This window comes from Sorghum bicolor, chromosome 7 (genome assembly GCF_000003195.3).
Source record: "Sorghum bicolor cultivar BTx623 chromosome 7, Sorghum_bicolor_NCBIv3, whole genome shotgun sequence".
In the NCBI taxonomy this organism is placed as follows: domain Eukaryota; kingdom Viridiplantae; phylum Streptophyta; class Magnoliopsida; order Poales; family Poaceae; genus Sorghum; species Sorghum bicolor.
This window is the reverse complement of record NC_012876.2, coordinates 507824-525842: the sequence shown is the minus strand read 5'-3', so window position 1 is coordinate 525842 and position 18019 is coordinate 507824. Positions and strand designations below refer to the sequence as shown.

Genomic DNA, 18019 nt, shown 5'->3' with positions numbered 1-18019 from the left:
CCACCTTGTCGTCGCCGGAGTGTGCCTCCGTACACCGGTGGCCGCAAGGAAAGCGGCGGCGAGGCTTCTTCCCTCCTCTTCTCGCCATGGGGGCCTCTCCTAGAGCTTTGTCGTGGTGGTGGCCTCCCCTTCCGGCTGCACTTTTGGCGGCCTAGGGGCCAGATCCGATGACGTGGTGGCTGGATCCAGTGGCCGTGCAGGTCTGGCAGGTCCTGTTGGCCTGCGTGGCGTTTTCAGATCAGGGCGGCCTTGGGGGCACAGCGGCACATCAAGGCCCGTCTGTGCGGAGGTGCGGCAACGACAACTGCTTCGGCTCCACCCGTCGTCCTCCTTGTGCATGTTGGGTGGTCTGAAGCGAGGCGGAGCGGGCCTTGGTGCTACATGTGCAGAGGCAGATGGGCACGCGCTCGAGGATGTCGCGGCCACGAAGGCCGAGAAAGGATGGGTGGTGCTAATGCTTGTGCAGCAGTGGCCTGACTTGCATGCGGAGGTGGTGCAGCTCTGCTAGGGGCTGCTCCACAGGGTTACCTCGTTCCATGCCGAAGCATCCCATGGTCGCCGGTGTTGGTCTGGTTGACGATGGTTCGACGACCGACGCTGCATCAGTCTTCGGTGCGGCAGCGGCAACTAGTCTACGGCGACTCACCTTGGTCCTAGCCTCTGCGGTTGACCTCGCTTAGTGATGGTCAATGTTGGCAAGGTCGTGGTGGCTCATTTGCTTGGCGAGGTACTTTGGTTACGTTGGTGGCAACAATGCATAACTACCGCTATCTATGGAGTACTTCGGAAGGGTTCGGTTGCGACACTTGTACAAGTGGATAGTGCAACATCATGCTTCCTATAGGGGCGATCTTTTGGGGGCTGGTATCTACTAGTTGGTTGAGGTCTATCGATCGGCGCAGTTGCAATTGGCCACAAATGCCTGTGCTGGCTCGTCGCCGCTGCGACAACCAGCGGATGCCGGCTTGTTGAAGATGGCTGCTTGTGTGGGGATGTTCATGGTTTCTATAGAAGCTTGTGGGGTGTCGATGTGCAATGGCGTTGGCGGTGCTCTTTGCTCGGTGCAGGGACAAGATGTGACTACTCACGGTTGTTGGTACCAGGTAGGAGGGAGGCGGCTGTAGCGGGCTGGCGTGGTGGTGGCAGGTCAAGCATGCCTTTGACCTTGCCGTTGACACAACGATCTCCTATCAGTGGCGGTTAGCTGTGGTGGTCCACGATGTGACTGGTTTGGGCTTGGGTGTTGGGGTTTTTCGGGCGAAAGCCCTGCAAGGCCTTTGGTTTTGGCCGACAATGGTGATGTCGTTGGTAGCACATTCCTCGTTGGAGACATTGTCGTGAGACCCCTCTTACCCTATAGGAGTTTGGTTGAAAAACCCGGGTTCTCCTTTCAACATTGTCGGCATCTACGGATGTCATTACCCTCCTTGGAGGCATTGCTGTGGAAGTCTACTCTCCCTACTAGTTTACGTCGCTTGTGCTGATGACGTCCAGAGTGTCTTTTGACAGCTGTTGCTTTTGAGGATCATGGTTTTTACGTTTCTTGCAGTTGTTGCCTCCTTCGTGAGGTTGTAATTTTTTTAATTGCTTCTCTATTAATATATGCCCGACATACTCCTTTTGGGTTCTTTGAAAAAATAAACCCTTCGTTCTAAATTATAAAATGTTTTGATTTTTTTAGATATATTAATTTTACTATGTATATAGATAGTATGTCTAAGTATAAAATCAAAGCTATGTAGTTACAAAACTCAAAATGGCTTATAATTTAGAATGGAGAGAGTACATCTAACTACTAAAGAATTACTTATCTTAAATTATTTTTTTAATTTCTAACATAACAGACATATAATAGATGCTTTGTAGTTTACTTTTAATTATCATAAATAACTTATTAATTACTCTTTTTCAAGAAACTAATATATATTTTTATCCATATCCATACTTTTCCTTTGCATGACACATCTATATATTTTACGTATGCAATTACTTTGAAACATTAATCATGGTCGATCTTATTGCATCATATATCTTATAAATCATGGATCTAAATTTTATTTGTCAACTACTATGGGTTTTTCTCTCTCCTCAATTTAAGTTGGATCTCTTGTGCTTATTGTATCTTTCATTAACTCTCTTGTCACTTTTTTAAAATTGGCCATAGAGTACGTTCTTAAGTACTATAATAGTATTAGTGTCATTATTTGAAATATGTACATTATTTAAAACATGCACCATATGAAGTCATCAAATAAGATTGAAGTGAGATAGGACCTGATATAGTTGGTGTTTCTAGCCTGCGAGGCCGTAGTACACTCCCACACTCAGCTTTTTGTTTCGTGCACAAGACATGAGCGGCTCCATCCGATGGGCATCGCCAACAAATTCCATCATGGGCCGTAGCGGGAGAATCAGAGAAATGTTTAAGCGGTATTTAATTTAGGGACTAAAGTTTAGTCCTTTGTCATAGAAAATATGCAAGAACTAACTCGCGGGACAAGTAGGAGAACTAAACATAAGGTTATTATAAAACTAATTGTATAAATCGTGACTAATTTTCGAGACAAATTTATTAAGCCTAATTAATCTATGAGTAGAATATGTTTATGTAGCATCACATTCGCTAATTGTGGACTAAGATCAATCTTAATGGAGTTTCGTCAGAGTTTCATGCACATTATATATGCTAATGTGGCACTGTATTAATAAAGAAAGGATGATAAGAGTTTCATGGAACTAGCTAGAGAGAGTTTCATCCTCATAAAACTCTTCTGCACTGTTTTGGAAATATGGATGTGTTGGAAAATGGAACATTAAACCCCCATTGAGGATGACCTAATTAGGCATAATAGATTTGTTTCACGAATCATCCTTCATTTATTCAATTACTTCCTCCGTCCACGAAAGAATCAATTTCTAGAGTTGTTCTAAGTCAAACTTTTTAGACTTTGCCCAAATTTCTATAAACAAATGCTAAGATTAATGGTATCAAATTAGTATCATTAAATCATCATAGAATATATTTTTATAGGATGCACATTTTATGTCATAGATGCGTTGACTGGCACGGATTCTAGGAATTGATTCTTTCGTGGATGGAGAGATAGCTTTATAATTAATCTATATTTAATACTCATGATTAGCATCTAAACATCTCATGTGACAAGAACTAAAGTTTGTATCAAACATCTTCTTAGGCCAGTCTCAATGCATGTTTCATGAGAGTGTCATGCACATTAAATAGGGTGCCACATAAGCAAAATTGCTGACTTGGCAGGCTCATTAAATGAAGGAGTTTCATCGGATGAGAGAGAAGTTTCATCCCCATGAAACTCATATGGCTCGGTTACCTAGTTTATAGTCTTGGTAACTGTTGTTGGCGCTAATCACCGATCGCGATCAGGAACTTCTCGGCTTGGCTAACCTAGCTTCGTTCTAGCTCGCTCAAAGGCAGGAACACGAAGAACACAGATTGATTTTAGCCGCTATGGCGCGACCAGACCTGAACACAATGCTCTTTATTTATAGGCCTAATGGCCAGGGTCCCCCGCCACGATACGCTCGCGCTGCGCCGCGCCCGTCTTGAGCACGGGAACGTATTTCATACGCGTCGTGGCGAGTAGCGACTCTGAACCTCATCGTGAACGCAGCACGAGTCCGGCTCTTACACAATTGCATCAATTAACTAACTGCCTAGGATTACATAGAGCTAAATTACAACTCAACTATGCACAGGATTGGTTGCCGACAAGGTTGAGGAGGACGGTGCTGTCAAAGCAGGAGATGAGGAGGTGTGTCCGGGTGGCCCTGCTCTGCATCCAAGACAAGCCCCAGCGCCGGCCGGAGGTCATGAGGATGCTGAGCTCCCGGAAGAAGGCGGTGCTGGCCCATTTCCTCGCCGGCCAGGATATGCCACGGATGGCCCCATGTACGCCGGCGATAGGAGCGCGACGACGTAGACTGCTGGCCTGGTTGATGCTTGTCTACAATTTTAGTAGCATTTGCATGCCACACTGAGTTTACGGACTTATTTAGTTCCGAAAACTAAAAAGTTTTCGGAAGTATAGCACTTTCGTTTGTTTGTGGTAAATATTGTTCAATCATAGACTAACTAGAGTCAAAAGATTCGTCTCGTGATTTACAGTCAAACTGTGTGATTAGTTTTTGTTTTCGTCTATATTTAATGCTTCATGCATGTGCCGCAAGATTCGATGTGACAGAGAATCTTGAAAATTTTTTGAATTTCGGGGTGAACTAAACGGAAAAAGCAAAGTCGTTTCACTACAACATCGTTTTGTTTTCAGAGACAGCCGTTTTCTGGCTTTCAGATGCGGACGGCACCCCACGTCCGAAGGACAAGGCCGCTAAGTTATAAACTTCGTGGATAAATTTTTCGCGGACATAACAGATTAGACTGCTAAACCCGTAAGACCCGCTATACTATATGGAGACTACGTGGATACTGTCTCTCTTCACGTATATACTGTAAGAATTTAGAATCTGTAAGATAAACATTTATATCCAGTTAATCAATGCACAGATGATACAACTTTGCACTGATCATTTTAATTTTCATATCGCGGCTATCTATATATTGTACGTTCTCAAATATAACAACATCAAGAAATACATGTATAAAAACAAGGACACATATCATATGATAAAAGTTATTATTACTAAATAAAGACATAACGTATATATTTACTCTTCACTCTTGCGGGCTCTTGCGGGTTTTTGTGAGATTGCTCGTTCGTCCAACAGGCTTTGCGGATTGGAGTCACTAGGCCACGAAAAAATTACAGCCCATCCGCAATAACCACGAAGCCAAATTTTACGGGACGAGCGAGCGGGTTATGTTAACAACCCGCCCAACCTACAATCTCGCGATGACAAACAAATACACGAGCTCTGCGTCCGCCACCGGAGATGAAACAGAGACATATCATATCCACTATGGCTAGCAACTAGCATACTCCGTAGCTAGTTAGAGGAGGAGCCAACAGTGGAGCCATGTAGGTGCTGGGCGTGCCCAGATAATGGAATAAAATTGATTTGATACCTAATTTTCTAACAAACCAAAACTTGTGTGTTTATATAGGTTGTCAATTTGATTTGATGCCCGCTTGCCTCTCAATGCCAGATGAGACTACGTGTTCACTGGGAGTAGGGATGAAAATGGTACGGATATTTTCCGATCGTATTCGAGACCGATTCGTTTAGAGAGGTTTAGATATGTTCGTATCTGAGTCCGAATATTCAACATCCGATACCGTATCCGTATTCGAATACTTAAATCGTATATTTATGATGTAGACATCCAATCCTATCTTATCCGACATGATTGACATTATCCGTATTCGAATCCGAATCCGACCAGAAATATGAAAACAAATATGATATTGGTAATATCCGTTCGTATCCGATCCGTTTTCATCCCTAACTGGGAGTCACGCACCATCTTGCCGGCCAGCACATGTCCAACAGCCCAACGAGCCCATCCCACATAAAGTTAGTATTGTACTATGAGATATTTTATGGTGTTTGGAGGAACTATCGGTTCCTCTAATCCTCTCTATCTTAAAAAAAAAAGTTTTCTTCAACGGTTTGGTAAAGGAGCTCCTTAAACATAAAAAAAAGTTAAATATCATTCTAAATTCATAAATTTCTAAAGTCGAAAGAACTCTCTATCTTTTCTCCTTAGATCTGTTTTCATGATACTTTTTATGCGCAAGTTTGTTTGTGCCTGAAATATATTGTTGACTTGATCTATTTTGCTGCCGGCCATCAGTTTGACCGCCGCTGCCCTTCCACTCTGACGCTGCTGGTTGTGTGCCTGATGGTGGCATGGAGTAACAGCCAGATGCATGGCCAGGCGCTCAGGCCATAGCTAAGGCGTTCTACTGTTGCAACAATTTAGAGGAGGCTTCTGTTATCTTAAGATAACTTCAGTCCCTTCTTAAATAGCATCAGTGATAAAAATTTGTAGAAGGGGTTAAGGGAGGGCTACGTGGGTTCTACGGCCGTAGGGAGGGCTGGAGCCCCACCAGCCCCACCGTTGGCTCCGTCGCTGGGTTGCAACAGGTGATGGTCGCCAGCGTCTGCCAGAGCACTCACACACGGGGGACAAAAGGGCAGCGGCAGTGTGCATGGATTAGCTCCAAATCGATCCGAAAATAATGATATATGGATCCTACTTTAGATTTTAGAAAGTAAAAAGAGAAATCTGTTGGAGAAGGACAAAATATGGGGTTGCTATTTCTTTTATTAACTTGCTTAATCAATTAGTTTAGCAACTAAATTATACCGAACTATTGGAGATGCTTTAAGCTATATTTTTTTTACCAAACACTTATTTATAAAATAACTTTATGGGTGAAACTATTTCTGTTCTTCTCTCACAAAGATATGAGTTGTGATGAAGCTAAAAAAGTAGCTTATTGCAGTTATCTCCCTCATTTCTCTCTCTCATCTATGCAAGAAGTAGTTGGTGAAGCTATTTTACCAAATATTTTTTCCAAAACAGTCCAGCTTCATCTAAAAAGTTGCTCATTTTCTAAAAAAAATAATTTTACTAGTGAAGTTGAGTTATGCCAAATAGAGTCTATCTTATCTACTGTGCTCCTCCTCTCAAAAAAATTCTACTATGTTCCGAGCCGAAGGGGGGAAAAATTCAGTGCAGCCTGGCAGCACTCTTCATTCAGCACTGTTTCTGGTGCGCTATTTAACAATGGAAAATGATACCCCCTCGGTGGCACACGAGACTATGTATTCAACGGAGATAACAGTTAGGGAAACTAATAAGCAGAATTAAATAGATATATACCACTAGTTACATGGAAAAGATTGTCCACAGAGCTATTAGTGTACATAAATCCGGATATATGATAAACGGATTGTACAGGAGGATATATTGGAGCCAAGTTATAGGCTCGTACATGGTTATGGTGTTATTATTAATAACCAAGCAAAAAACGAAGAGCCTACCGTATAAGTCCGTCACGTACAATTAGCAGAAAAATTTACTTCTGTTGACAAAAAACAAGCCATTGTTTCTGAAAGTAGATACAACAAAATAAATTTCTCAAAGATTTACACAGCATACGGCCCTTGCAATTGCAGGGGAAAAACCGTCAGATGAAATGAAATGGCGTTATGACTAGAAGGATTAGTGCGAGGCAACATGGAAGATAGCAGCAGCATGAATGCGTGATATGGCATAGAGTCCCAATAACTCTGCACCGTGTTCCATGCATCCGTCTTCTACTCTTGTGCCTGCTCTGCCGGCCTACAGTGTCAGTGGCCAGTATGTTTACCCGTCAGTACTCATTGTATATACAGAACGAAACGAAACTTACTGCAAGTACAAACAAAAGCATGCAAATGCATATAATAGATCTGTAATAAATTTTGCATACCTATGAAAATTCCCTTCGTCAAATGCTGGGTGACTCGGATGTGAGTCGGCTGCTCCCTGAAACACCTTGCGGACCAACGCAGCCGCAGACATCTCCTCTGATTCTTTGTCACCCGCTCCTGCGTCGTTGCTATAACTGGTGGCAACCGTCCATACAGTTATTTTCTTGAGGTTCGAAAGACATTGGAGACCAAGAGGTGTAACCTTGTCCCATTTATGTGGATCCAGTACTAAATCGAGCTCCCGGAGGCTGGGCATAGCTCCGTCCTCAAATGCCAGATATGACATAACATCACAGTCGTACGCAAAAAGCTCGAGAGCGTTGAACCCTGTGGTCCCACCTATCACGATCGTGCCTGTTGGCATGCCTGAGATCCGCAGCCAGAGGCCGGTGAGATAGGGCAGTGTTCCAATGATGTTAATATCTTCCTGGGTCATCTGCTTTGCTCCGAGTGTCAACAGACAAAGCTTTTGGAGACCTCCGATCCACCTAGGAACTCTAGAGAAGATCAGTCCGTGCAGATAGAGCACCTTGAGATTTTGGAAAGGAGTTGAAAGCAAGAGCAGGGCATCGGCTCCGACAGCAGTAAATTCAGATGACAGGCAAAACCTTTTGAGGTTACTTAGTTTCTCCAGGGAAAAAATCAGAGCATCCATCCATATAGCAGTCGGCGTATCACTATCCATTCGTTTCGGCCTATGCTTGTGGTTGTATCTTTCTCCGTGGCACCGCACCTCCAAGTCTTCTAGCTTGTTGAGTTGGCCGAGGCCCTTAATATCCTCTGGTGAGCTCTCTGCTAATAAAAATGACCTCAACGTACGCAGAGATTTCATTTTCCCAATCCCGTCCGGCAAACTTGTATCATCTGACAAGATGAGATGTGACAAGCGTGGCAAGTCAACAATGTCTGATGGAATGCTACAAATGCATATATTAGGTATTTCCAGCCTCTCCAAATGTCGCATCCTCCCAATTTCACTTGGTAGCACAATTGAACGCTCTGAATAGTATATCCTATCATCAACCTTTAAGTATCTCAGTTGAGACAATTGGCAAACACCTGTGAGGTCCATTGTCTTCAGGTGCTTCGGAAATTTAAGGAAAAGCACCCGAAGAGACTTTAGCTCCAACAGTGGAGGCATCCATTTTGATGCTTCAAGGATGACAAGAGAACGAACTTGTGATCGGCAGCAATTAGTGGCCACCTGAAATATGGAGTCATCATCTGGAACATCACTCAAGCTGACTGACAAACGATGAACCCTGTCTTGCCGTTCTACCACCACCTGTGCACTGTGCACAACACTTACAAAATTATCTTCTCTGCACCTCTTTATGATTAGATCCAGCATCATATCATGTACTCTGTAGTAATAGGATTCTGGTTGAATCATGTTCCTATTGACAAGTTCATTGAAACAGCTCTCTGCTACATCCTTTACATCTTGCATTGGAGACTTGCTCGTCACAATACGTTCTGCCACCCACAAGTAAATCAGCTGATCCCTTTCAATCTCGTAGTCCTCAGGATAAATACCGAGATACAAAAAGCATGCTCTTAGATGATGAGGAAGGTGCTTATAGCTCAGGTCTAAGATCTGCATCATGTCAGCCAAGGAGTTTGCTGCAGATTCAGTGACTATAGAACGTTGTATGTAGTCCCAGTGCTCTTTGGGTTGGTCTGCTAAAGAGCTAGCCATAGTGACAATTGCAAGTGGCAAACCACCGCACTTCTTTAGAATTTCAGATGAAACTTCTGTGAACTGAGGAGGGCAAGTATCTTCAGTGCCAAAAATCCTTCTAAAGAATAACTTTCTTGAGTCCGCGTCACTTAGTGGTTTCATATAATGAATGCGCCCATGGTCCTTGCAACATGCCTGAGCCACACCTTCAATTCTTGTAGTCACAATAAGCCTGCTTTGTTGACTATTCTTTGGAAAAGCACAACTAATGATATCCCAATGTTTCACTTCCCACAAATCATCAAGTACAATGAGGTACCTATGAACGTATCCGAAAATAACATGGGGTAAATTTGACACGAAATAGACACTGATAATTGTAGAAAGCTTGTATTGCACTAATATACGCACTAAAATTTTATATGCTGTAATAGAATTTGCACTCAACTTACGAATAAAACTAGTATATATTCCTAAAATCCATACTATCATTATAAACCGATATTACTTTTACTAATTAGAAGCTAAAAATGTCTTCACATGAGACACATAAAAAAGCAAAGTTAGTCTCCTAAATTCTTACAAAATCAGAAAGACACTTTATAGAAAGACAACAAGGCCATTATTATCTATTACGTTTTCTACAAAATTGTCCACCTCTTCTATGGTCTCAAGTAGTTCCCTAAGTACTGGTATGAATTACTTACATATGAAATTATTAAAAATAATCCCTACATTTTTATCTAAATGAAGCACCTCCACTATTATTAAAGTAATACCCTAAGTAACTAAAGCCACTGTAGCTAAAGCCATCACAACGTCGAACACACATGGAGGTGTAACAATAAGGGGACAATTATGAATTAGAATGGAAAAAGGTATACAATGTAATTCCATTGGTAACTAAAGATAAGAGAACATCATACTCATACAGATATTAATATGAGCAAAAAAGAGAGTGAGCAAATATAAGTAGTTATGATTATTTGTGGCACCAAATTTATACATGAAATTGTTATATTTATCTCTAATCCAGATAACTACCCGTAGTAGCAATGGGTCAGCGTGACTAGTAAATTTAGCCAGATTACAATGCGGATGTGTGAATTACTGCACCGTAAAGGGAGCAGGTTGTTACAAATTAAATGTTTCCGGCACCAACTCTAGTACTCATAAAGCTAATTTTCTCTCACTGAAATATGTGAACAAGGAGTTAGATTTAGCAGGAGAGGTAAGCTAAGTTTCCTATTAAAGTTAAACATTGCTACATATAAGAAGGAAGGAGTACCTCTTATCATGTAGGTATTCTCTCAAATTGTCAATTAGGTCTTGCACTTCGCAAGCATGAGAATATGAAGACAGCCCAAGTTTTGAACACACGCTATTGAGTAGCCTTGATATGTCTGGCTTCTGAGAAACTGGCACAAATGCCTTGCTATTGAAATGCCCTTCAACGTCATGATATACCTCATTGGCAAGCGTGGTCTTGCCTAAACCTCCAAATCCTACTATTGACATCACCTTTAGTTGTTTCTCTTCATCCTCTACCCATTTGACAAGTTCTTCCTTTTGAGTGCCAATGCCCACAAGGGTTGTTGAATCCGTGTAAAGTGCAGTCAGGCGAGGATCAACAGCCACTATTGTGGTAGAACCAGAGGTGCACACATTGAGATTGTACCTATCTCGGCGTTTGCTTGCTTCAATCACACGAGTCTTGATCTCATTGATCTGATTGGCTATGCGGTACCGATCGTTGATAGTTCTCAGATAGTGAGAAGCTTTCTTGAGGATCCCCACCTTGTCATCGGCGTCCCCAACACGGTCCATGAAGTTGTCAATGCAATCTTCAATATCATATGACATGTCAATTATATCTTTCCTCCATTTCTTGGCCTGCGGATTGAGCTCATCCTCAGCATTGTCCATGTTCTCAAGGAGGACTTTCATGTCGCTTAGCTCTTCCATGAGGAAGGACACCTCCTTCCGAATACCCTTGAGCTTCTTGTACTTGTCGCCCAGGAGCGTGGCAAGCTTTTCCAAGACAGGCTTCAGAGCCCCCATGGAAACGCTGACTGCGATGCCCGCGGCCGCCATCGATCTATCGTCCTCCTCCGGTCCTTGGGCGCGCTCAGTGAGTGTTGAGAGAGCCGGGTTCCTCCCTCCTCTGATCTGATCTCTCTCTCTGTTCTTAGTTTGGTCCTTCAAATTAGCAAAGGTAGGCGGCCTGCGCGTGAGAAATCGATGGAGATCGATGTGCACATACACTAGCTTGGAACACTATCTATCTAGTAGCTAGATCTAGCTGTTGAGCAGATGCAGCCTGAGCTCGATGGATCACGTACCTGTGTTAATTTTATTATCAGGAGGCTGGTTTTCTTGAGCACAGATCTGGTCGATTTCGAGCATCCATGTGCCACGCTGACAACAGATCTCAGAGATGGCCGATGTATGGATCACAACTCAGAGTGGCAGCCCGTGCGTGAACTGGCTCCGATCCACCAAGTACCAGCAGCATGCAGCAGCTAGCAGGCGCATACAGGCAGAGGAATACAAGAGCTAGCATCAGAAGCCGGAGTGAAATTAAATCAGAGAAGTTCCAAGCTAGAGATTGATATCGATAATGGGGAGTCCAACATAGCATACAGAAACAACTCACCAGCACAGCGAAATTAAATCCGCGAAGCCGATCCATCGAGAGGGCATGCAAAAAAACTCTCCACTTCCATTCAGATGCTGTTTGCTATCAGAACTCAGAGTGGCAGCACCAGCCCGTGAACTGGCTCGATCGATCCAGCAGCTGCCCGTAGAAGCTAGCATCCACGAAGGCAAACACAAGCTTCAGACGTGTTCCAATTCCAAGAGAAAATTGGTAATGAAAGTCCAAGGGAAACAACTCACCACAGTGGAATTAAATCAGCGAAGCTGCCGAGATCGAGAGCGGAAAAACGTGTGGCAATCTGTGTGGAATGAACGAAGAGCTCTGGCCAGTGCGTCGGTGTGGAAGACATCAAAGTCTGCCTAAAGCCGCCAATAGAAAATAAAAATATAAAAATAAAAAATTGCATCGATTAGCTGGCCACGACACCAAAAGCTGAGCTTAACTTTCACTCGTTCGACAGTTTAAACTACTCCCTCCGTACTTAGATTAGATGACGTTCAGGACAAGATTGTACTTACCAAGGAGTCATTAATTAGGGAGTGTTTTCCCCTGTCTGCCCCTATTAAATAGGGTTGCGGATGCATTATATACCAGAAAGTCAACAAATGTGAAAACGCCGTAGCAGGCCAGAACGTCATGTAATACAGGTAATGAGAGGGAGTACTAACCGACAAAAGGTACACACCACTCTGCTTTGTTTTCATCCTCTTGCATGTAACCGATGCCTTGAACGCGTATATCCCTGCTCATAGTCGATATTGAATTGATCCTTACATTTGGTTGGACACGCCTTTACGTAATGCATTTGCATCATCCAGCACCGATGCTTAGTGAGTGCGTGTGGCTCCTAGGGAAAGTGACCATGGAGTAGATCTATTCAAACGCAAGATCGGATCGGGCCAAAAAAAGAATATGTTGTGTCAAAATCTTTAGATCGACTCTAAACTAATGCACCGAAGGTTGGGATGGACTATTTCTCGATTTTTCCTACTTGTGATCCCCGGTTTGTCCGGGTTACAGTCATCATGAGTCAAAAATCATAATGACCCAAACTCGGTTGGACACACCGGTGGGTCGGATCGAGTTTTTTTGGGTGGGTCGTTGGGTGGCCCATGATTAGTTCTACTCCATCGATCCGTCTTATAAATAGAATCACTATGGCACTGTGCTAGTAAAAAAAATCAATTTTAACTAATTTATAGAAAATACGTGTAATATTTACATCTCTAAATAAATTTATTATAAAAGTATATTCAATAATGTACCTAATCATGCATGGTACTAATTTTGTACCGTAAATATTAATATTTTGTTAAATATATTTTATCAAAGTTTAAAGTTGTCGGCTTTTTGAGAAGCAAGAAGGGAGTACTATCGAGAGACTGCCTAAAATATGATAGAGTAGATAGCCTTAATCATGATAGCAATATAATGCAAAATTAATTCAGTATTTAATATACATGATGAAAATAACCAAGAACCTAGGCCTCATCTCACGCCTGATGTCTGAACACGACATTCCCTGTCAAATCTGCATCGACAGCGACTGAATCCCCATCCTTGATCTCCCCAGCGAGCATCTTGTCTGCGAGTGTGTCCTCCAGCAGCCTCTGGATGGCCCTCTTCAGCGGCCTCACTCCATAGCTTGTGTCGAAGCCTTCGTCGACCACGAGATCTCTGAACCTGTCCGTCACCTGCAGCTTGATCCCCTTCTTCCTGCCCCGGGCAGCGACGTTTTCCAGCATGATGCCGGCGATTTTCTTGACCTCGACCTTGGTGAGCTGCCTGAACACGATCGTCTCGTCCAGCCGGTTCAGGAACTCTGGCCTGAAGTGGCGCTTCATCTCCTCTCCCACCATGTCCTTGATCCTGTCATAACCAACGCCTGCGCCGTCACCGCCGTTGGCGACGACGATGTCGCCGCCGATGTTGGACGTCATGACGATGAGCGTGTTCTTGAAGTCCACCGTCCTCCCCTTGCCGTCTGTCAGCCGGCCATCGTCCAAGATCTGTAGCATGACATTGAACACGTCCGGGTGCGCCTTCTCGACCTCGTCGAACAGGATGAGCGTGTGCGGCCGCCGTCGCACCGCTTCTGTCAGCTGGCCACCGTTCGAGTCGTCAATGTAGCCCGGTGCCGAGCCGATCAGTCGGGACACTGAGTACCTGTTCATGAACTCACTCATGTCCAGCCGAATCATGGCAGCCTCGGAGCCGTAGTAGAAGGCAGCGACAGCCTTGGCAAGCTCTGTCTTGCCAACGCCGGTTGGGCCGGCGAACATGAAGCTCCCGATCGGCCGGCATGGTTCGTTGAGCCCAGCATGGGAACGCCGGATGGCACGGCTGATCGCTGTGACTGCCTCGTCTTGCCCGATTACGCGCTGGTGGAGGGTTTGCTCCATGCTCAGCAGCCTGTTTGTTTCATCGACGCTGAGTTTCTGGACTGGCACACCGGTCCAGCTGGATACGATGCGGCGGATGTCTTCTTCGGTGACCACCGGCCCGGTAGACGACATGCCATGATTCTTGTTCTTGACCTCGTGTGTGCTGATCATCTCTTTGTTGCTCTTCTTCTTGGTCAGGGACTTGTTGAGCTCCAGTTCACGGTCACGAAGCTCCTTTGCCTAATTATTGCAAAGCATTCAAATGGACTTGGTAGTTAGTAGTTACAGACTACAGTTACTACATAGGAGAACCAAGATGGCCAAATAAAGGAAATGCCATGGATGCACTAGCACCATTATATTACCCTTTTGTAGCTCTCATTGCGGACGGCATCGTTCTTCTCCTTGACCGGAGAAAAAAGCTCGGACACCGGCAGCGCGCCGACGATCCAGCGGACACACCACCCCTGCGGCCTGCGCCCGTTCTCTTCCATTCCTTATTTTAGGCCTTGTTTAGTTCATCCCAAAAAGCAAAAAGTTTTCAAGATTCCCCGTCACATCGAATCTTGCGGCACATGCATGAAGCATTAAATATAGACGAAAGCAAAAACTAATTACATAGTTTAGCTGAAAATCGCGAGACGAATCTTTTGATCCTAGTTAGTCCATAATTGAATAATATTTGTCACAAACAAACGAAAGTGCTACAGTACCGAAATCCGAAATCTTTTCGGAACTAAACAAGGCCTTATATGTTTTGGCCCATCAATTGGTTTTTGGACCGGTATACAGTAAGATCCAATTCAATCGATAATAGCCATTGCGTAGCCAAAGAAGCTCATCGCGTATGCATGTTTTAGACCATTCATTCAAGCATTATTTTTTTTCTCGTATTTATTCTATTTTTCCGTTCTCTTTTCTCTTTTGTGCCCGTTGATTTTTCTTCTACTTCCCATTTTCTTTATCTTTCAATTTTTTTATTCTAATTAGTTATTTATTTTATTGTCTTACTTTAGGTTATTTATATAGTATCTATGGGTTGTTCCACATTGTATTTTAGAATTTTCACATAATTCCCACAAGATATTCATGTATTGTTTATGTGATGTTATTTTGTTATTTTATTTTCTCTTTCCTTCATATTTTTATTTAGTTATTATGGCTTTAAATTTCCTTTTATTTTTACTTTTTGTATTTTTGTAATACCCCAAGAATGCAATGTCACAAATACAGATTTTTCGTATGGATCCAATGCTTCTTAGGGAAGGTTGACCGGATTTAAGGAGAAGCTGAAAATTGACTTTTTGATCCATTGCTCAGCTGGACGAATGGAGATCATTAATGCTTAGAGCTCGCTGAATACTTTGGTTTATTCATTTAAATGGTGCTTTGGATGGTGGACTTATGTAGTTATTTTCTGTTTGTCAAGGTGGAATGTAAAAAATAAACAAAAAAAAATTTAAATCACTTTGCCGAGTGCTACACTCGACAAGGCTAGAAAACTGGACGCCGGCGACCTCAGCTTCTCTTCTTTGCCGAGTGCTAGGGACTGGGGCACTCGTTAACGGTTCTTTTTAAAAAAATTGTCTTTGCCGGCTGGAACACTCGTCAAAGAGTACAACTAAAAAAATAAATCTTTGCCATGTGTCGTGGCTGAGGTACTCAGCAAAGAATATTATTAAAAAATAATTACTTTTGACGAGTGCTATGTTAGTGGACACTCAGCAAAAGGTTTTTCAGAAAGAAAATATAAAAACTCTTTGCCAAGTACTATGTCAGTGGACACTCAGCAAAGGATTTTTAAAAAATATATAAAAAAACTCTTTGCCAATCGAGTGCCATGCCAGGGGCACTCGGCAAAGCATTTTTCCAAAAAAATGTAAAAACTCTTTGCTGAGTGCCTGATCAGGAGACACTCGGCAAAAGCACCAGGTAACGGCTGAGGTGTCATGACGGCCGTTTTCTTTTGCCAAGTGTTTGGTCGGCACTTGCTGAGTGCCCGACAAAAGTCATTCGGCAAAGTCGCCTCTGCCGATCGACTTTTTTTTTTTCTGAGTGATCTTTGCCGAGTGCAAATTTGGCTTTGCCAAGTGCTGAACCTGAGTGCAGTAGTGCGAGGAGATCGACGCTTATGTCGGTTTCTCAGCAGTTTTGGTTAGGTTTACCGAAATACCCCAGAAGACCAAAGATGTGTACCAGGACCGGATTGTACATTTGTACTCAACGCTTTTTGTAACAAGAGAACAAAAAAAGAAAAGAGGATGAGGATGGTTCAACCGGTAATGCAATCTTACCGTGGGCCGGACTCCATCTCACGCGGGCCAATCGTCAAGTTTGACCGTTTTCCACAGCAGATTGCAGGCCGTGTATACTCTGCAGCTTGCATGGAGTTGTAGCAGACCACGCAACGTACGACCTTCCGTTGTCATCACGAGACGAGATCGAGATGAGGACCCTGTGGCTTGGCTTGCATTGCATTGGTGGGTTGTGTATAGGAGTAGGTTTCACCACCCACCTATATGTATCTATCCTATCTACGGAATATTGGAATCGATCCTCTTCATCTCACCAATTCAATTCAATCCAATCAATACGTACCGGCCATGGCGTCGTCGACCATGGCAGCATCAGCGTCATCCGTCCTGCCGCCGCCGACGACATCTCCCTCTTGGTCGCAACTCCTCCCCGAGCTACTCGGCCGTGTCATCGCCCACCTACCGTTCCCCGCCGACCACGCACGATTCCGCGCCGTCTGCCGCGCGTGGCGCACCGCCGCGCATGACCAAGTGCGCCTGCAGCTTCCTTGGCTCGTCCTCCCGGACGGATCCTTCTGCATCACCAGCGACGATGACGACAATGGGTGCGGCGGTGTCTTCTTCGACCGCCTCCCCGGACTGCCGGACGCCGCCGTGACCTGTACTGTCGTCGTCGGCTCCACCGACGACTGGCTTGCGCTGGACTGCACCTGCGACGAGGACCACCTCAAATACGTCATGGGCAACATCTGCAGCTGCTGTCTCCTCGACAAAGACGACGACGACGACGTCAAGCTCAAGCGTAAGCCCAGCTACCTCCTGCACAACGCCTTCTCGGGAGCCACAGTTCCGCTACCCGAGCTGGAAGCTGTCATCTCCAGTGTCTCGAGAAGGTTTCAGATCCGAAAGGTGCTGATGCGCTCGTCGACTCCCGATGACGTGATCGCCGTCGTGACCAACAGCTGGGACTACAACATCATCCTGTGCCGCCCCGGGAAGGGCACCCATGTACTGTACTACTATGATATCTTTGATGTCGCGTTCCTTGGAGACTGGCTATATGGGATCACACCCAATGAAAACCTTGTCGGATTCCGTCTCGGCGAAGACGACGACGATGACGGCAACCCCGTTGTTGCGACGACAAGACGCTTCATTACAAACCCATTGCCCCAAGGGGAGGAAGACTATTGGAGCTGGATTGACGAGCAGGAGAATAGTGATGACGATGATGATGATGATGGTGGTGGTGGTAGTCATGGTGGCAACGATGATGATGGCAATGACAACGAAGATGAAGACGCTGAGCGTGATCAAGAGGATGAAGATGACAAAGTGGATGATCAATCACAAAATAAAGAAGAGGACGAGGGTGAGGGTGAGGCAGATGATGAAGCACAGGACACAGAAGAGGAGGAGGAGGGTTGCTCTTGCTCAAGTGGTGATGGGATGATACCAAATGGTGTGGACGTTGTGCAAGATGAGGGGTCGTCGCTCAATGAACCCAAGGACTACATCGTCACCATCCGGAAACTTGTGAAGTCACGAGCTGGGGAGCTGCTCATGGTGAAGCGGCAGATGCAAGCACCTTCTTCTTATTCCGGACCACCGCACACTCGCAAGG

General features: G+C 44.4%; 2 protein-coding genes across 4 annotated transcripts; both read right to left on the bottom strand.

Annotated features, from left to right (window-relative positions):
- LOC8064344 (putative disease resistance RPP13-like protein 3) lies at nucleotides 6799–12134 on the bottom strand. 3 transcript variants are annotated; one of them, XM_021465329.1, is made up of 6 exons: nucleotides 11996–12134; nucleotides 11754–11907; nucleotides 11440–11619; nucleotides 10386–11321; nucleotides 7416–9416; nucleotides 6799–7285 (listed from the first exon to the last, which is right to left on the bottom strand). In XM_021465329.1, the coding sequence occupies exons 4-6, from the start codon at nucleotides 11189–11191 to the stop codon at nucleotides 7261–7263; spliced, it is 2832 nt and encodes a 943-aa protein (XP_021321004.1). In that variant the 5' UTR covers nucleotides 11192–11321; nucleotides 11440–11619; nucleotides 11754–11907; nucleotides 11996–12134; the 3' UTR covers nucleotides 6799–7260. The 3 variants fall into 3 exon arrangements, with proteins under 3 accessions (XP_021321004.1, XP_021321005.1, XP_021321006.1); XM_021465330.1 differs by having other exon boundaries at nucleotides 7002–7285; nucleotides 11440–11653; XM_021465331.1 differs by having other exon boundaries at nucleotides 7002–7285; nucleotides 10386–11296.
- On the bottom strand, nucleotides 13237–14634 carry LOC8068516 (ATP-dependent Clp protease ATP-binding subunit ClpA homolog CD4B, chloroplastic). The gene is made up of 2 exons (XM_002443667.2): nucleotides 14506–14634; nucleotides 13237–14380 (listed from the first exon to the last, which is right to left on the bottom strand). The coding sequence occupies exons 1-2, from the start codon at nucleotides 14632–14634 to the stop codon at nucleotides 13250–13252; spliced, it is 1260 nt and encodes a 419-aa protein (XP_002443712.1). The 3' UTR covers nucleotides 13237–13249.

What these genes read in the sequence shown, in the direction of transcription:
- LOC8064344 (XM_021465329.1), bottom strand. Translation starts at nt 11,191, where the DNA reads ATGGCGGCCGCGGGCATCGCAGTCAGCGTTTCCATGGGGGCTCTGAAG. An exon ending in GAATACCTACATGATAAGAG is followed by an intron (nt 9,417 to 10,385) that starts GTACTCCTTCCT and finishes ATACGTTCATAG; the next exon opens with GTACCTCATTGTACTTGATG. An exon ending in GACGAAGGGAATTTTCATAG is followed by an intron (nt 7,286 to 7,415) that starts GTATGCAAAATT and finishes CTGACACTGTAG; the next exon opens with GCCGGCAGAGCAGGCACAAG.
- LOC8068516 (XM_002443667.2), bottom strand. Translation starts at nt 14,634, where the DNA reads ATGGAAGAGAACGGGCGCAGGCCGCAGGGGTGGTGTGTCCGCTGGATC. An exon ending in GCAATGAGAGCTACAAAAGG is followed by an intron (nt 14,381 to 14,505) that starts GTAATATAATGG and finishes TGCAATAATTAG; the next exon opens with GCAAAGGAGCTTCGTGACCG.